The sequence below is a fragment of the Muntiacus reevesi genome, chromosome X, assembly GCF_963930625.1.
Source record: "Muntiacus reevesi chromosome X, mMunRee1.1, whole genome shotgun sequence".
Lineage (NCBI taxonomy): Eukaryota > Metazoa > Chordata > Mammalia > Artiodactyla > Cervidae > Muntiacus > Muntiacus reevesi.
This window is the reverse complement of record NC_089271.1, coordinates 73,988,964-74,003,243: the sequence shown is the minus strand read 5'-3', so window position 1 is coordinate 74,003,243 and position 14,280 is coordinate 73,988,964. Positions and strand designations below refer to the sequence as shown.

The following is a 14,280-nucleotide window of genomic DNA, read 5'->3' as shown; positions in this document are numbered from 1 at the left end:
CCCATGTCTCCACTACTTTCAAAGCTTTCATTTTTATAGAATCATATTCTTAAAACTTACTTTCTCCCTGGGGTTTTAAGCTGAGTAGATGGAAGTGATCTACTAGTGATCTTTGATTGAGATTCAGGTACAATCTCTGGTTCACTTTACTTTGCCAGTGCTAGAAGCTAGACGGTGAAATAATAGAGAGCATAGTTCGACGTTTTCCGTGGAGCATAGCATCACACTCCCAGGTGTAGTACGTGGAGGGGGGGGTGTTATTTTGTCTACCATTAGAAACCTCTCCAAGGTACTGAGCTGGCTTAGTCGCTGTTACAGTTGCACTTTCAGGTTCTTTGAAGGGTCAAATGTGGAATAACATTTTTACTCTAGGTTTTGAAGTATTTCCCATGTATTGATCATTTCCCATGCATGAGGCTATACTTCATTTCAGTTAAATTGCTAGAATCTGGTACAGAGTGTGGCTTAGAGTAGCAAAGCAGTAAATGTTTGATTTGGAGAAGAGAGAAAAATGATAATTTCTGTCACTACAGGTCCAATATCCTCAGAGCAGGGTGGAAATGAAGTTAGCTTCGTACACTCCGCCTTCACTGCCTCACGTTGAGTCCAATAAGTGGTGTACGTCACGTATGTGAATACTGGAAACACGGGGTGTCATCAATAGTATGAAGACAACCAGTGTAAATACCAACACTGTAAGCAGGACAAGAGGAGAGGGGGGAGTTAGGGAGCGTAGTTGTACTATTTTATTTTAAACGGATTTTATTCCTGCCTCCAGCTTCTACGAGGCTAATGCATAATAGACTAAAACCCCTGCCTTAATATATGTCACTAAATACCAAATGGGCGTGCCTCGGTGTATAGGGCACCTGCTTTTGCAAGCCCTGAGAACAGGTATTCCTGGAGTCCTCCTCTTACACTGACTCCTCCAAATGCCCACGAGGGACCCCAGCTCTCCAATCCTTTTTGGGACTCCTGCTGGCAAGGCTGCACTGTTGACTCGCGAGGGCCTGCTGAGCATGTGTGAACAGTGCCGCGCATGCTCCGTGGAGCGCGCAGGTTTACCGAGGAGCTAGCAGAGGATTTTACTACGTCTCTCCCGCCTTCCCCGCCCAGTAAGCCCCCCTCCCCTCTCTCCCAACCCCCACCACGCGATCCCTCACACCTCCCCGCCTCCCTCTCCTCCTCCCCTCCCCCCCCCCCCCCCCCACGCTTCACCCTAGGCTGGGGAATCTCCTTTGACGTTTGGGTGACGCTGCCGTGCCGCCGCGGTCGGGAGTTCCAGGCGCTGCACAGGTAACGCCGCCGAAGCCGCCATATTGACAGAGCTGGGAGGGGGCCCGAGGGAGCTGGGAGCTGGCGGGGGGGCGGGGGGGAGTCACCGCCGAACGACTGTCGCGGCGTTGGCGGCAGTGGTGAGCACAAACCGAGCGGCAGCTCTTGGAGAGGCAGCACAGAGTTGTCTTCTCCGTGGGGAGCAGCAGCCTGCGGTGGCGACGACCCCTCGCTCCGAGTCTTTGAGGGACCCCACGGCGAAGGCAGCTGTCGCTGAAGGCGAGGCTGGGGATCCCGGCGGTGGCGGCGGCGCAGTGGCAGGCAGGCTCCAAAAACGGGATGCGCGGCCGCGCGGGCAGTTGGCAGCTCCTGTTCGAGTGCTCCTGAAGGGGCGATGCTACCGTTCGCTCCTCAAGACGAGCCCTGGGACCAAGAAATGGAGGTGTTTGGCGGCAGCGCAAGCAGCGGCGAGGTTAGTGTGGTGGCTAAGAGGGGCTGGGGCCACCCCCTTCCTCCTCTCAGGACCGTTGCTGGGGGGCCCGGGAGAGAAGGGGCATGGGGCTGGGAAGCGAGGTGCCAGGCCAGGCCCCTTGAGGCTGCGGGGCGGCGGAGCACGCTCTGCCCGAACCGCGCTTTCTCTTGGGAGCCGGCGGGGATTGGGCGGCGGGCTCGGGAGTCAGGAGTAAGTGCAGCCTGGGCCGGGCTTGGCCTGGGGGAGTGTCTGCCTTGCGGGCCACGCCAGAGTTGTGACTAAGTTTCTTCACTTTTCGACCTGAAGTGGAACTGGGGGATACGCCAGGTGCCCGCGCCTGGCTCCACATGTCTCTCTTTCTCCGCTGCGCCAAGTGTGCTAGCTGCCAATTTGAGGGACAGCTGCTGACTCCAGCTCTCTATTGAACACCGGGTGCTTTAGGAACCCAGCGCAGCAGAAACAGCAAGGTGACGAACTCTGGGGACATTTACAGATAGGGATGAATGCTCCTTAGTTACTTTTATCATTTCTTTGTGGCTTGTTGTGGTTCTTTGTAACAACCTAAGTGGAGATTAACTGGAGGCAAGGTTTCTTTATCTACACTCAGGTGATGTTCTGCAACCTCCTTGGCGGTCTCCTGAATTCTACCGCCCTCTTCCGCCCCTTCTCCCTTTGCCCAACTGCTGTCCCCGCCCCGTTGGTCAGTGAAAGAACAGGCAAAGTAAACTCCAGCCCTTATGAGAGGAATCTTTGGTAAGACAGCGAGGTTCAACCAAAATATTTTGGTTCGCCTCTCTTCCCGCTCTTCTTACTTCCGAAACTGTTCTGGTTACGCTTTGGTCAGCTGTGCAGTGAGAACTCAGATGTGCACAGGTTCTTTGTTTTTTTATTATTGTTGCTTTGTTGTTTTTGTTGTTACTATTAGAAGCAGGCAGCGTTTAAAAACAAAAACAAGATTTTGGGGGAAAGTCGGATGTTTTTCTGATAACCTAATCGATTGACAGCCTGGTAGTACAGTAGAGGCCATCACGATTACAGATCTCCTAAAATTTTGAAGGCCAAATTGATTCACAGTAGGATATTTTGAGGTAGGGCTCGAAATCCTCCACATCTCTAGGTGCAGATTTGTCTTTTAAGTACTTGCTTCATCCTTAAAAATATACTTTGGGTTGCTGTCTGTTTAATTTGTTCTTTTTCTTTTCAAATTTCCAGCTGAACTGGGGTTAAAATTACATGCCAGAATAACATTTAATAAGAAATGTAGTGGAAATATGGAAGAAGTCTGAAGTTGAACCCTCTCTATTTATAGGAAATATTTTGCAAGTACACTAAGGAATTCCTAGATACATTTTAATATTCTACATCTCTTAAGAACAGGATAAATGAAGAGGGGTTTGTTTCTTCTTGGAATGTTTCATACTTGCAAGAATTTTCTAGAAGATTACTCAAGGGAAGAGGAATTTTGTTTAATTTGTGTATGTAATCTTTTGACTTATAGTTCTAGGCATCTGGTTTATAAAAACAGTTAAATGCTTGGATAAAAGGTTGGGATGGGAGGGGGGAACCATTCGCATGCTTGCTATTATTTTTGTTAACTTTGAATGTAGAAATGTTTTAAATTGTAATTACCGCATATGGTTTTTTTTTTATTGTTTGCAGTATGTTTTAGGTATTATAGAGATTTAACAATGGGTCTCTCTACCTCAGCAATTTGGAAAAATACTGGAGTGGAAATTGTTAATCCCTATGAAGTAAAACGAAAGGTGAAGGTAATGTGGTAAAGATAGTATTTCTGCCTTCTTTGTCTAAAACAGTTATGATTGGTTAGATTTAACCCTGCAAGTGACTTAATTAAACTTTTTCTAAAACAAATATTCTAGGTGAAAACTAAACACTATATCTGACCTGCTTAGACCTGTTTAGTACTCAGAAGAGGTTGTGTTTTTTGTTGTTGTTGTTGTTATTGATGTTTGTTTATAATGGCTTTCTTTTGATAAGGAGACACTTTTACTTCCCAGAATTTTTATTTATTTTAATTACATGTTTGTTGATGTTGGCTTTAGCAGCCCTGAATCATGATAGTTTTTAGGACTAAGGGTGCTTTCATTGTAGAATATATTTTTTGAATATGTGTTGAAATCCTTAAAGAAAATGTAAGTACGAATCTGTTAACTTTAATGTTAAAGGAAATTTTAATGTCTATTTCTGTGTGTGTTAAATCCTGGTAAAGTTAAAGATTGTATACACTATCATATTTTGTGGAGTCTTTTTCAACATTTTTTGCTGTCTTGTTTCATGGGCAGTTGTTAACCTTTGAATTATCATTCAGAAGTGTGATAATTGGTTGTTTAGCCTCTTAACATGTTTTTGCACAGGAAAAAAAAAATTATTAAGGGTAGTTATGTTTTTATACCAGTGCACAGTAACGAGGTGTAATGATGAAGAGTCTAATCACTGTAACATTGTTCAATGGGAAATGTGTCAGAGGTTTCAAACAAGAATTAGATTGGTTCCAGTGAGAGGTGGAGAATGGGCCTGAAAGGGGAAATATCAGCTCTATTGGCTCCTGAGAAAGAGAGGGAGAGGGGAAAATAGGATAAGCAAGAAACTTTGGTTGTGAGAGCTCTTGCAGGGACTGTCTCAATTAGGTCTGTTGGGAATAGGGACTTTAAAGGCTAGTATCCCTCAGGCAGCCATAATTTTAGCTATTACCTGAATTCCATCAGCATCAGGGAAGAGATACAATGATGAAAAGCCTAATCACTATAAAATTGTCCTGTGGGAAAATGTGTCAGAGGTTTCAAGTAAGAATTAGGAGGTGTGATGGGTGTTGGTCACTCCTGGACAAAGGTCGTTAAGAATAGCCTGTTTTAGTAGTAAAGTGGACTTTTCATGAAGTAGTGCCATGTACACTGTTCGTGCATTTTGTGTTTTGGTGAGAGAGTACTTGATTCCTGATGGAGTTTGTTACAGAATTTTTAAATTGTACATTATATCATCATATTATATTAAATATTTATTGGTACTTTTATATTATTTTTTAGCATACTGCTTTTGTTTAAGGAAGTTAGTTTTGAAAGTAATACAATTCATTGCTAAAACAGTTTGGAGCTAAAGCTACTGACTCTAAAAATTTAACTAGGACATCAGATATATGGCAGATTGGGGAAAACTGCTAATTTTAATTAATTTCATGAGACCCTGTAGTAATAGAGGAAAGAACATGGGCTTTGGAGGCCAGTTTAATCTAGGTTCCAATTTCACCTCCAACTTACACTAGCTCCACTGCAAGTTACCTAACCTCTCTGAGCTTCAGTTTCTTCATCTCTAAATGGGAGAAGAACTGTCTTCAAGAGCTGTTATATAAAAACTAAATACTTTGCTGTGTTTAATTCCTTAGCAAAATGATTTGCACATAGTATGTAACCAGTTTCTTATCTTTCCCCATAGTCACCTCTTTTTTCTGCCCTAAATTCTGAATTATTGTCTACTATATTAAAACCTTGGTATTTAGATAGCCATAGTCATAGCTCCAGTTTTCCTTATTACGAGTGATTTTTCATAAAATCTCCTTCCTAGATCATTTCATTTAAGTATATTGATCACATTTGTAATGATAGGACGATTAAGGATGAAATACGAAGTTATATTTAGGAACACTTTGGGGGATAAGAAGAGGCAAATCATTTGTTATAACTAGCTAATGAGATGTTTCATTGACATTTTTCTTATTCTGAACTTTTGTCATGGTAGGAATTGTTTCAGTTCATGAAGTGTTTATTGGATACAAGGCAGTTTAGTACATAGCATTGTAATGTGAAATGTCTAAAGATATACCATCCTGAATCCCGCCTCAACCCCATGGGTTTACATTCAGGTGGGCAAGATAGTCATATGCAGATACAAATTACAACACCATCAACAATGAGGTGGCCGTGGTGGTGGTTTAGGGAATAGAGTCAGTAAGGCATTGTGAAAGAGGTGGAATTTGAACAGGGCATTGGAGAGTGGATAATATTTTCACAGATTAAAGGCACCTATTTCTGGTGGATGAGGGCAGTGTAAGCAAAGGCATGGATGTGTTCTTGGAGGAAGGAGGAGTATGATTGGCTAGGATATAAGTCTATGATGTGAGAATGGGAATATAGTGTGATAGGAGGTATTCATCTAAAGGTAGGCAAGGCCCAGATTGTATGGGGCTTTTAAAGTTAGTTTAAAGGTTTTCAGTGTTCTGTAAATGGGAGCTACTGAAGATTTTTGAGATCATGAATGGCATGACCAGATCTGTGCTGGCAATAGCTGATGGCAGCGTATAGGATGGATTGGAGTTGGGGAGAGACTGAGGGTGGGGAATTTTAATCAGTGAAAGTAATAGTTTTTTTAACAAAGATAGAAGGCAGTATAAAGGAGAAGACTGAGGGAGAGACCTTGCAGAGTTAAAATAGTTTAACAACTGATCAGATATTAGGGAGTAAGAGAAATTAGAAGTATTGTGGTAGGACTTAATTCAATATAACAGATATTTAGTGCATGCTTGCCAGTAAAAGTGTCTATGTTAGCCACTAGACTAGTATAAAGGTAAACAAATATTTGCAGCATAGTGAGATAGAAAGCTAAAACAACACCGCCCCAGTAGTGTCTTAAACAAGAGCAAACCACTCTAAAGATTTCTGGCTATACTTGGCAGGCTTAAAATCTTTACTTCTAAAGGTGAATATGTTTATTACTAGCTGAAAGGTTTTTCAGTGCTTTTAAAATAGTGCTTTAGTCTGAAATTTTTGCTTTATCAGTATTCATCTTAAATAGCAGCCCATGAGTGCAGAGGGCTGTGCTGAAAATAGTGACTGGTGCTTTTTTCTAGAATGCAATAAAGAGAACAGGGATATCTGTTTTTCTTATATACTCTCACCAGGTTTATTTGGACTAGAAAGAGGGGAGTGGCCAACAGGGCGCTGACCCCAACCCACCGCTGATGCCTTCCCAGTTTTTCCAAGACTATTTTACTTTAAGCCAGTCTGGTCTGGAAATATTCAGGTCAGTTCCTTTAGGGCAGAGCCTCTGTGTTTCCCTACCTTGATTTTTTTCTTCAAGAGAGGTAATCATTACCTCACCATTCCAAAATAAGGCCTGACTTGGTTCTATTCCTTTTTCCAGCCATATTGTTTCAGTACCACCCCTTTCAGTCTCTCTCATCTATAATTTTGAGAGGGAAATATGAGATTTTTTTTTTTCTGTTCTTGTAATTTCTCTCTTGGTGTATTCTGTCATTATCTTTAGCCAGCAGTTCTCAAAGTCTGGTAAGTACTTGGAATCTTGAGGTCTTAACTTTTAGTACTTTGTCAAAATTTGCTGTATAATGTTTATACATTTATGTGATTTCCAAAGATAATTTACTGTTCTTGATGATGGTTTTGTTTTTTTTTGGTCTATATTGTTTTCTTTTGGTTTGTTTTTAGGTGGGAAGGGAGTTGAAAAGAAAAGAGATTTAATTAATTTTATTTTTGGCTCCACTGAGTCTTCTTTGCTACTTGTGGGCTTTCTCTAGTTGCTGTGAATGGGGGCTACTCTCTAGTTGTAGTGTTCAGGCTTCTCATTGCAGTGGCTTCTTTTGTTGTAGAGCACTGGCTTTAGGTGTGCGGGCTTCAGTTGTTGCAGCTCGTGAGCTCTAGAGCACAGGCTCAGTTGCTCCTCAAGGGCATGTGGGACCATTCCATACCAGAGGTTGAACCCACACTTCTTGCACTTGCAAGCAGATTCCTAACCACTGGACCACCAGGGAGGTCCCTGGAGAGAGATTTAGAGCTAAGTTTAAAACTGACTTTTGTAGAGATGTTTTCTGAATTGCCCTGGAGGCATTCTACACAATTGATTTTGCTGCTAGATTTTAACACTTATCTGTACATTTGAAGTAGGTCCTGCTGTGTATGTGTGTGTGTATTGGTATGTGAGAGAGAAAGAGATTGAGAGGGAGAGAGTGTGTTTTGTTTATTCCTTGCTTCATTTCACAAAGTATTTCAAATGGTTTATAGGAGATAAGATCCAATAAAAATTATTTTGATATTCAGGATAAGAGGAAACAGCATAGAAGGTATGTGGAAAGGATGGAGGATGGGGATGGAAGGTGAACTAGAACACAGATAAGATGCTCTAAAGGTCTGCTACATATTTAAAATATAGTTGAATTTCAAATTTGTCCTTGATTTCCATGGGCTGGTCATTTTTAGTTCTGATCGTACATCTGATGGGGCTTCCCTGGTGGCTCAGTGCTAAAGAATACACCTGCCAATGAAGGAAACAGAGGTTCAGTCCCTGGGTCAGGAAGATCCCCTGGAGAAGGAAATGGCAACCCACTCCAATATCGTTGCCTGGGAAATTCCATGGACAGAGGAGCCTGGTGGGCTATAACCCATGGGGTTTCAAAAGAGTCGGACATGGCTTAGTGACTAAATAACAACAGCATAGATCAGAGATGCCTGGGAATTAAAAAAAATTTTTTTCCATGATGGTGTTTAACTCACAGAGATTCATATTTAACTAATCTGGTGAGTGTCTGGGCGTCATTTCCCAGGTGATTGTGATGTACAGCCAATGATAAAGAGCCACAGCTCTATGCCAAAAGGAAAAATAGTCATGTAGTTCTCATTATCCAACAAGAAAAAAAGTGTCTTTCAATGCCTAAGCCAGCAATTAGCTGTAAAATAAGTTTGCTGTGAGTTATGTGTTTTGTATATTTTGTTCTGTTGTTCTAAGATACGATGGGAGCAGAGGAAGTAGTTGAAGTATCTTGTGTACTCTTTCTGTGTAGATTTGAGAAATTTCCTTTTCTATAAGAGAAAAAAAAGTTTAGTGACCTATTTTAACCTTATAATTTGGAAGCTAAATAATCTGCAAACCTTACTACTATCTAAGGGGATAGTGACTCCATTGTGAATAAAATATCCCTTCACTAACAAAAATTTCAAAGGCAACAAATAATTATTCTTACTATGGGACCTATCTCTCTTTCCTGTAAAGTGGTTGGGGACAGACTTTAAGAGGATATGTAGTAATTTTAACACCTAATATAAATTTTTTACTCAAAAAGACATTGGAATCTATTCCATCTTAAATGTATCTCTTAAGGGAGAAAGAAACAACATTTATTGAACGTGTATTATCTCTTCAGTTTTATTCACTCCTCAAAACAGTTTGGTATGAAAAGGTGTATCTTTTTAACAGATGAGAAAGACAAAAATCAGTGGAAGGCACAGTTGGAATTTGAACTGAGATCACTTTAAATTCATGTTTTTCCCTGTATATATTGTTTTCCCCCTTATGAAGATTATATTGAAAATGAGAAGACATAGACAAGTTGTTGACAACCATATCGGAACAGTAAATCAGAACTGCTAATTGAATAGCTATGTTTACTCAAAATAAAGGTCAATAAAATCCAAGAAGGTTTTATGTAGACATAGACAAGTTAATTCTCAATTTCATATATAAAAGCATAGGACCTAGAATATCTAAAACAGTTTTGAAAAAACTAAAATGCAAGAAATCACTCAATATAGGATAGTAAGGCAGTAACAACAAATTAAGGCAGTGTGGTATTGGAAGAATAAACACATAGTTCAGTGGAACAGAATAGGGAATCCAGAAATTCCCTATTCTGGGCGTCATTTCCCAGGTGATTGTGATGTACAGCCAATGATAAAGAGCCACAGCTCTATGCCAAAAGGAAAAATAGTCATGTAGTTCTCATTATCCAACAAGAAAAAAAGTGTCTTTAAATAGGGAATCCAGAAATCAACTGATTTCTGAAAAAAGTGCAGAAGCAGAATAAAGGTCTTTGGTTTCCTCGTGTATAAAATGGAAATTAATGTGTTTATCTCTGATTATTTTGGGAAGTAAATAAAATAATTGTTCTTTGCATATACTATCTGATGCAAATAATAAAGTTATTGTTTTTAACAAAATAAGATTTAGGTGTCCTACACAAAGGACTTCTTTTACTCTGATAAATAACTCAATGGACAATTTAAACTTGTGTCAGATTCCCCAAGGTTGTATTTTAATGAAATTACAAGGACCTCATATCTCTTAAGAAATTACTACAGTGAGAATTACTACTAAAGAATACCATGTATTTATACATGCCATGTAAAAATGTGCATTCATTTGTACTACGCACAATACATGTATCTTTTGAAAGTAAAATTTTCCAAAGCATATGTTATAGTTTGCATTAGACTAGCCAGATGACCAGTGTCTTAGCATGGGGAACATTTTGGAGCTATTTAGAATCATTAAAGTCATTAGCTCTGATTTCGACCAAGGAGAGTAAACAGATTCCTGCCTGAACAGTAACCAGGGAAGCTGCTTTACTGTCATTGGACCAAAGTTTTAAAATGTTCCACAGATACCTTCTAATGTACATATAATATTGATATGCTTAGTTCAACTCACAGGAACCTATCATTTTCCCAACTACCAGTCCTTTTAAAAACATGATGATACTCAGATTGGTTTTAATTGGTTCTAAATGTTATTTTGTATTTATTCAGCAAGTGATCATTAAATGCCTGCATGTGTAGATTATTGTGTTAGTTACTGGATAGAATTCATTTGCTTATTGTTCTGGGTTTCTGCCTTGAAAGCTGAAAACCAACTAACTGCATATCTGCCCATTCTTCATAATCACAAGGAAATGTCGGAAGGGACAGTATATTATGTCACAACAACCAACAAATTTTGGCTGATAGAAAACTTTTAAAAATTTTATTTTTTCTGGGATAGTAATGTTCTAATTCCATACTCCTGTGAAATTACTCACAAGTTCACTGATAACTCCTTCTCCTTTGCTTTTCAAAAATATTGATAGTTTTAAAAGGTAGTAATAGATTTCCTCCTATTCAAAAATCCTGTCAAGAGTGGAGCCTCCGTATGTATGGGAATTCTGCTTGTGTCTTATTTTGCTTAAGGTACCTCTCTTTACTCCTGGCATTGGATTATGGCAGTTAAAGAGGATTATTCTTTGGAGGCATGTATCCCTTTTGCTCTTATTTAGTGCTCTTCTACAGTCATTTTTGCTGCATGGGAGAGGAAACGTTTTTCCTAATGAATTGCCTTTGAATTGGGGTCTCTTAGTTCTTGACGTTGAAATAATAGAGAGTCTACAGATTGGTTTTCTGGGTTAACAAGTTATCCTTCAAGTTACTAGTGTTTGATTTTGTGTATTTCACCTCTAACTTTTCTGAGGTGTATACTAAAATAACTAGTAAAATTTTGAAATTAGGTTTATCCTCATTATTTTCATAGCGAGATTGTTCAAAAGCTGGATAGCAAGATCAGTAATACCTTATGTGACAAATTTTAACAAACTGTACATGTAAGCAGTCTCTGGGAATAATGGGCTTGTTTAGATAACAATAGGGCTGACTTCAGCCTTTTTATTTAAACTATTGGGCTCTATGTTGCAGAAAGACTATTAAGAGGGCCATGGCATGACTGTTTTTCTAGAAATAACATATCTGAAGATTTAGAGTGATCTTGAATTAGGGTATTACTTTGAAGACTGATTCTAATTGAATAGACTTAGTAACTTTAGAGTCATCTCTTTTTAATTTGAGAGAAACAAAAATGTCATCATCATTGTTCCAGATTTTACATTTTTAGATTCTATGTTTTAAAAAGCAGTGTACTTGACTTTATTTGTTTTAAATACTTGTAACAGTATGGCACAAGTGAAATATTGAAAAAGATGGGTGAATTATGCCAGTTCCAAAAAGTTCCGTTAGTGGGGTATTAGAGTTAATAGCATCTAAAAATCTAACATACTCTTCTTCCTGCCTTCAGGGAGATGACAAGTTTCTGTTAGTAAAATTATTGGTTTCAAAAAGCATGGAAAATAATCCATTCTGCTGGCATTTTTTTTTTTCAATTTACAAGGATATAGGGAACATTGGAGTAAAAGTAAATTGAAAATACAGGTTGAATGTTACAAAATTGTGAACATAATCAGGGGAAAGCAATATTCTGTGTGTACTGCAGCAGTTATAAGACCATAGGATAGATAATTTAGTTTGTTCTTTCTTTGCTAAGCCAACTTGGTTCAGTTCACTTCAGTGGCTCAGTCATGTCCAACTCTTGCAACCACATGGACTGCAGCACACCAGGCTTCCCTGTCCATCACCAACTGTCGGAGGCTACTCAAACTCAGGTCCATTGTGTCAGTGATGCCATCCAACCATCTCACCCTCTGCTATCGCCTTCTTCTCCCGCCTTCAATCTTTCCCAGCATCAGAATCTTTTCTGATAAGTCGGCGCTTCCCATCAGGTGGCCAAAGTCTTTCAGTTTTAGCATCAGTCCTTCCAGTGAATACTCAGGACTGATTTCCTTTAGGATGGACTGGTTGTATCTCCTGGCAGTCTCCTCCAACACCACAGTTGAAAAGCATCAATTTTTTGGTGCTCAGATTTATTTATAGTCCAACTCTCACATCCATGCATGACTATTGGAAAAACCATAGGTTTGACTAGATGGACCTTTGTTGGCAAAGTAATGTCTCTGCTTTTTAATATGCTGTCTAGGTTGGTCATAGCTTTTCTTCCAAGGAGCAAGCGTCTTTTAATTCATGGCTGCAGCCACCATTTGCAGTGATTTTGAGCACCCCCCCCCAAAAAAAAACAAAGTCTGATCACTGTTTCCATTGTTTTCCCATCTATTTGCCATGAAGTGATGGGACTGGATGCCATGATCTTAGTTTTCTGAATGTTGAGTTTTAAGCCAACTTTTTCACTCTCCTCTTTCACTTTCATCAAGAGGCTCTTTAGTTCTTCGCTTTCTGACATAAGGGTGGTGTCATCTGCATATCTAACGTTATTCATATTTTCCCTGCAATATTGATTCCAGCTTGTGTTTCATCAAATCCAGCATTTCACATGATGTACTCTGCATATAAATTAAATAAGTAGGGTGACCATATGTAGCCTTGACATACTCCTTTCCCTATTTGGAACCAGTCTGTTGTTCCATGACCAGTTCTAACTATTGCTTCTTGACCTGCTTAAACTCCTGGAGAAGAAAATGGCAAACTACTTGAGTATTTTTGCCTTGAGGACCCCATGAACAGTATAAAACAGAATTGCCCTTTCTTAAACCTTCTGTGAAGCAGTGACAGTGAGTGGTTATGTAGGTATGTTTCAAAGGACTAACCTATTGGGGTAAAAAAAAAACAACAGGATTGTGTATAATTAGAAAGCCAGAAAGATCAAAAGAAATCATTTAAAATGAATTTTGCAGGTGCTATCAAATTTTCTATAAGTAGTATGTTGACTATAAAGTTCAATCTAAAAGATTAAAAGCATAAATCTACTGGAGAAATGACCATAACTAGTAATAAACCTTTGACAATGTTTAGTAGTTTAAAACTCAGGATGGAGATTAACCTTCTATGTGGAAAGCAAAACAAAAAGACTAATTTTTGGACATGCCCAACTAAAAGACCATTAGTGAAACTGATAAAGTAAGTGTGTTATACTAAAAATATACAAAGATACTTTTCACTTCTCTCCAGTTTGTGATTCTTCAAGTAAGACATTTATGCATGGATATATATATATATATTTAGGTTCAGTTAGTTGCTCAGTTGTGTCTGACTCTTTGTGATGTGTGTGTGTGTGTGTATGTGTGTGTGTGTACCTTTATGGATTGACTTGGAAGATTGTTTTCAAGTTGAACAAAAATAGTTGTATTATTACAACTATTACATTACAAGTAATGTTCCCACAATTGTATGTCGAAACTAAATCTGTTAAATTAGTAGCATATGATGATGTAGCAGTAAGTTTTGATTCACAGGTACGTTATTTTGTACATAGGTAGAATTATTCAACTTTGATTAATTGTTAACTAAAATGTTCCATATACATTTTTCCTGTATTTTCTCTTGGCAGGAAAACATTCACACATCAGGCATTTATTGAGCACATGTGACACTGTGCCAGCTGCTTTAAGAACATAAATATTAATCCTGCAAAAAACGAGGGTTTTCATGATAATATGTTTTGTTTTTACACAGTGAGGTAAAGGTGGGTGTTTGGAAGCTGGATATGATGTTTCTAGGTAACTGCGTGATTCTCTTGGGACAAATGTTCCTAAGGAACTGTTGAACAATTTGTCAAGGTTTGTTGATCAAATAGGGAAAGGGAGCTATGGATTTGAGTAGGTGAACAGATATGCTGGGAGAATAGATGAATTCTGCACAAGACATGGTGCAGTGATACCAATAATATTGGAGATAGCTAAAGTAAGGGGACCTCAGAATTCAGTGAGTAATCTGGGGTATACTGATGATATACCCAACGGTTGGTTAGATTTCCTATAGTGGCTAGACTTTGGGAAATGTGAATTAAGGGATTATTTTCCCAGGCGTAAGAGGTCTGGATGGATATTAAGAGAAATAAATAATAAAATAACTGTAGTGAAAGAACTATCCCAAGAAAAGTCAGCCATTTTACAATATAGCGGAGTAAGGGTGGCTTATTTGCCT

General features: G+C 39.1%; 1 protein-coding gene across 7 annotated transcripts in view; it reads left to right on the top strand.

The window, feature by feature from the left end:
- The first annotated feature begins 1,228 nt into the window (after positions 1 to 1,228).
- RPS6KA6 (ribosomal protein S6 kinase A6) overlaps positions 1,229 to 14,280 on the top strand; it is a 167,717-nt gene continuing 154,665 nt past the window's right edge. For 2 of the 7 annotated variants that reach the window (XM_065915253.1, XM_065915252.1), the window contains exons 1-2: positions 1,229 to 1,296; positions 1,482 to 1,747. In XM_065915253.1, the coding sequence (XP_065771325.1) occupies positions 1,670 to 1,747 (78 nt within the window). In that variant the 5' untranslated portion in view covers positions 1,229 to 1,296; positions 1,482 to 1,669. Of the gene's footprint in view, positions 1,297 to 1,373; positions 1,748 to 2,379; positions 2,501 to 3,124; positions 3,223 to 3,406; positions 3,517 to 14,280 lie in introns of those variants that run through there. The other 5 variants (XM_065915254.1, XM_065915257.1, XM_065915251.1 and 2 more) reach the window with 5 other exon arrangements.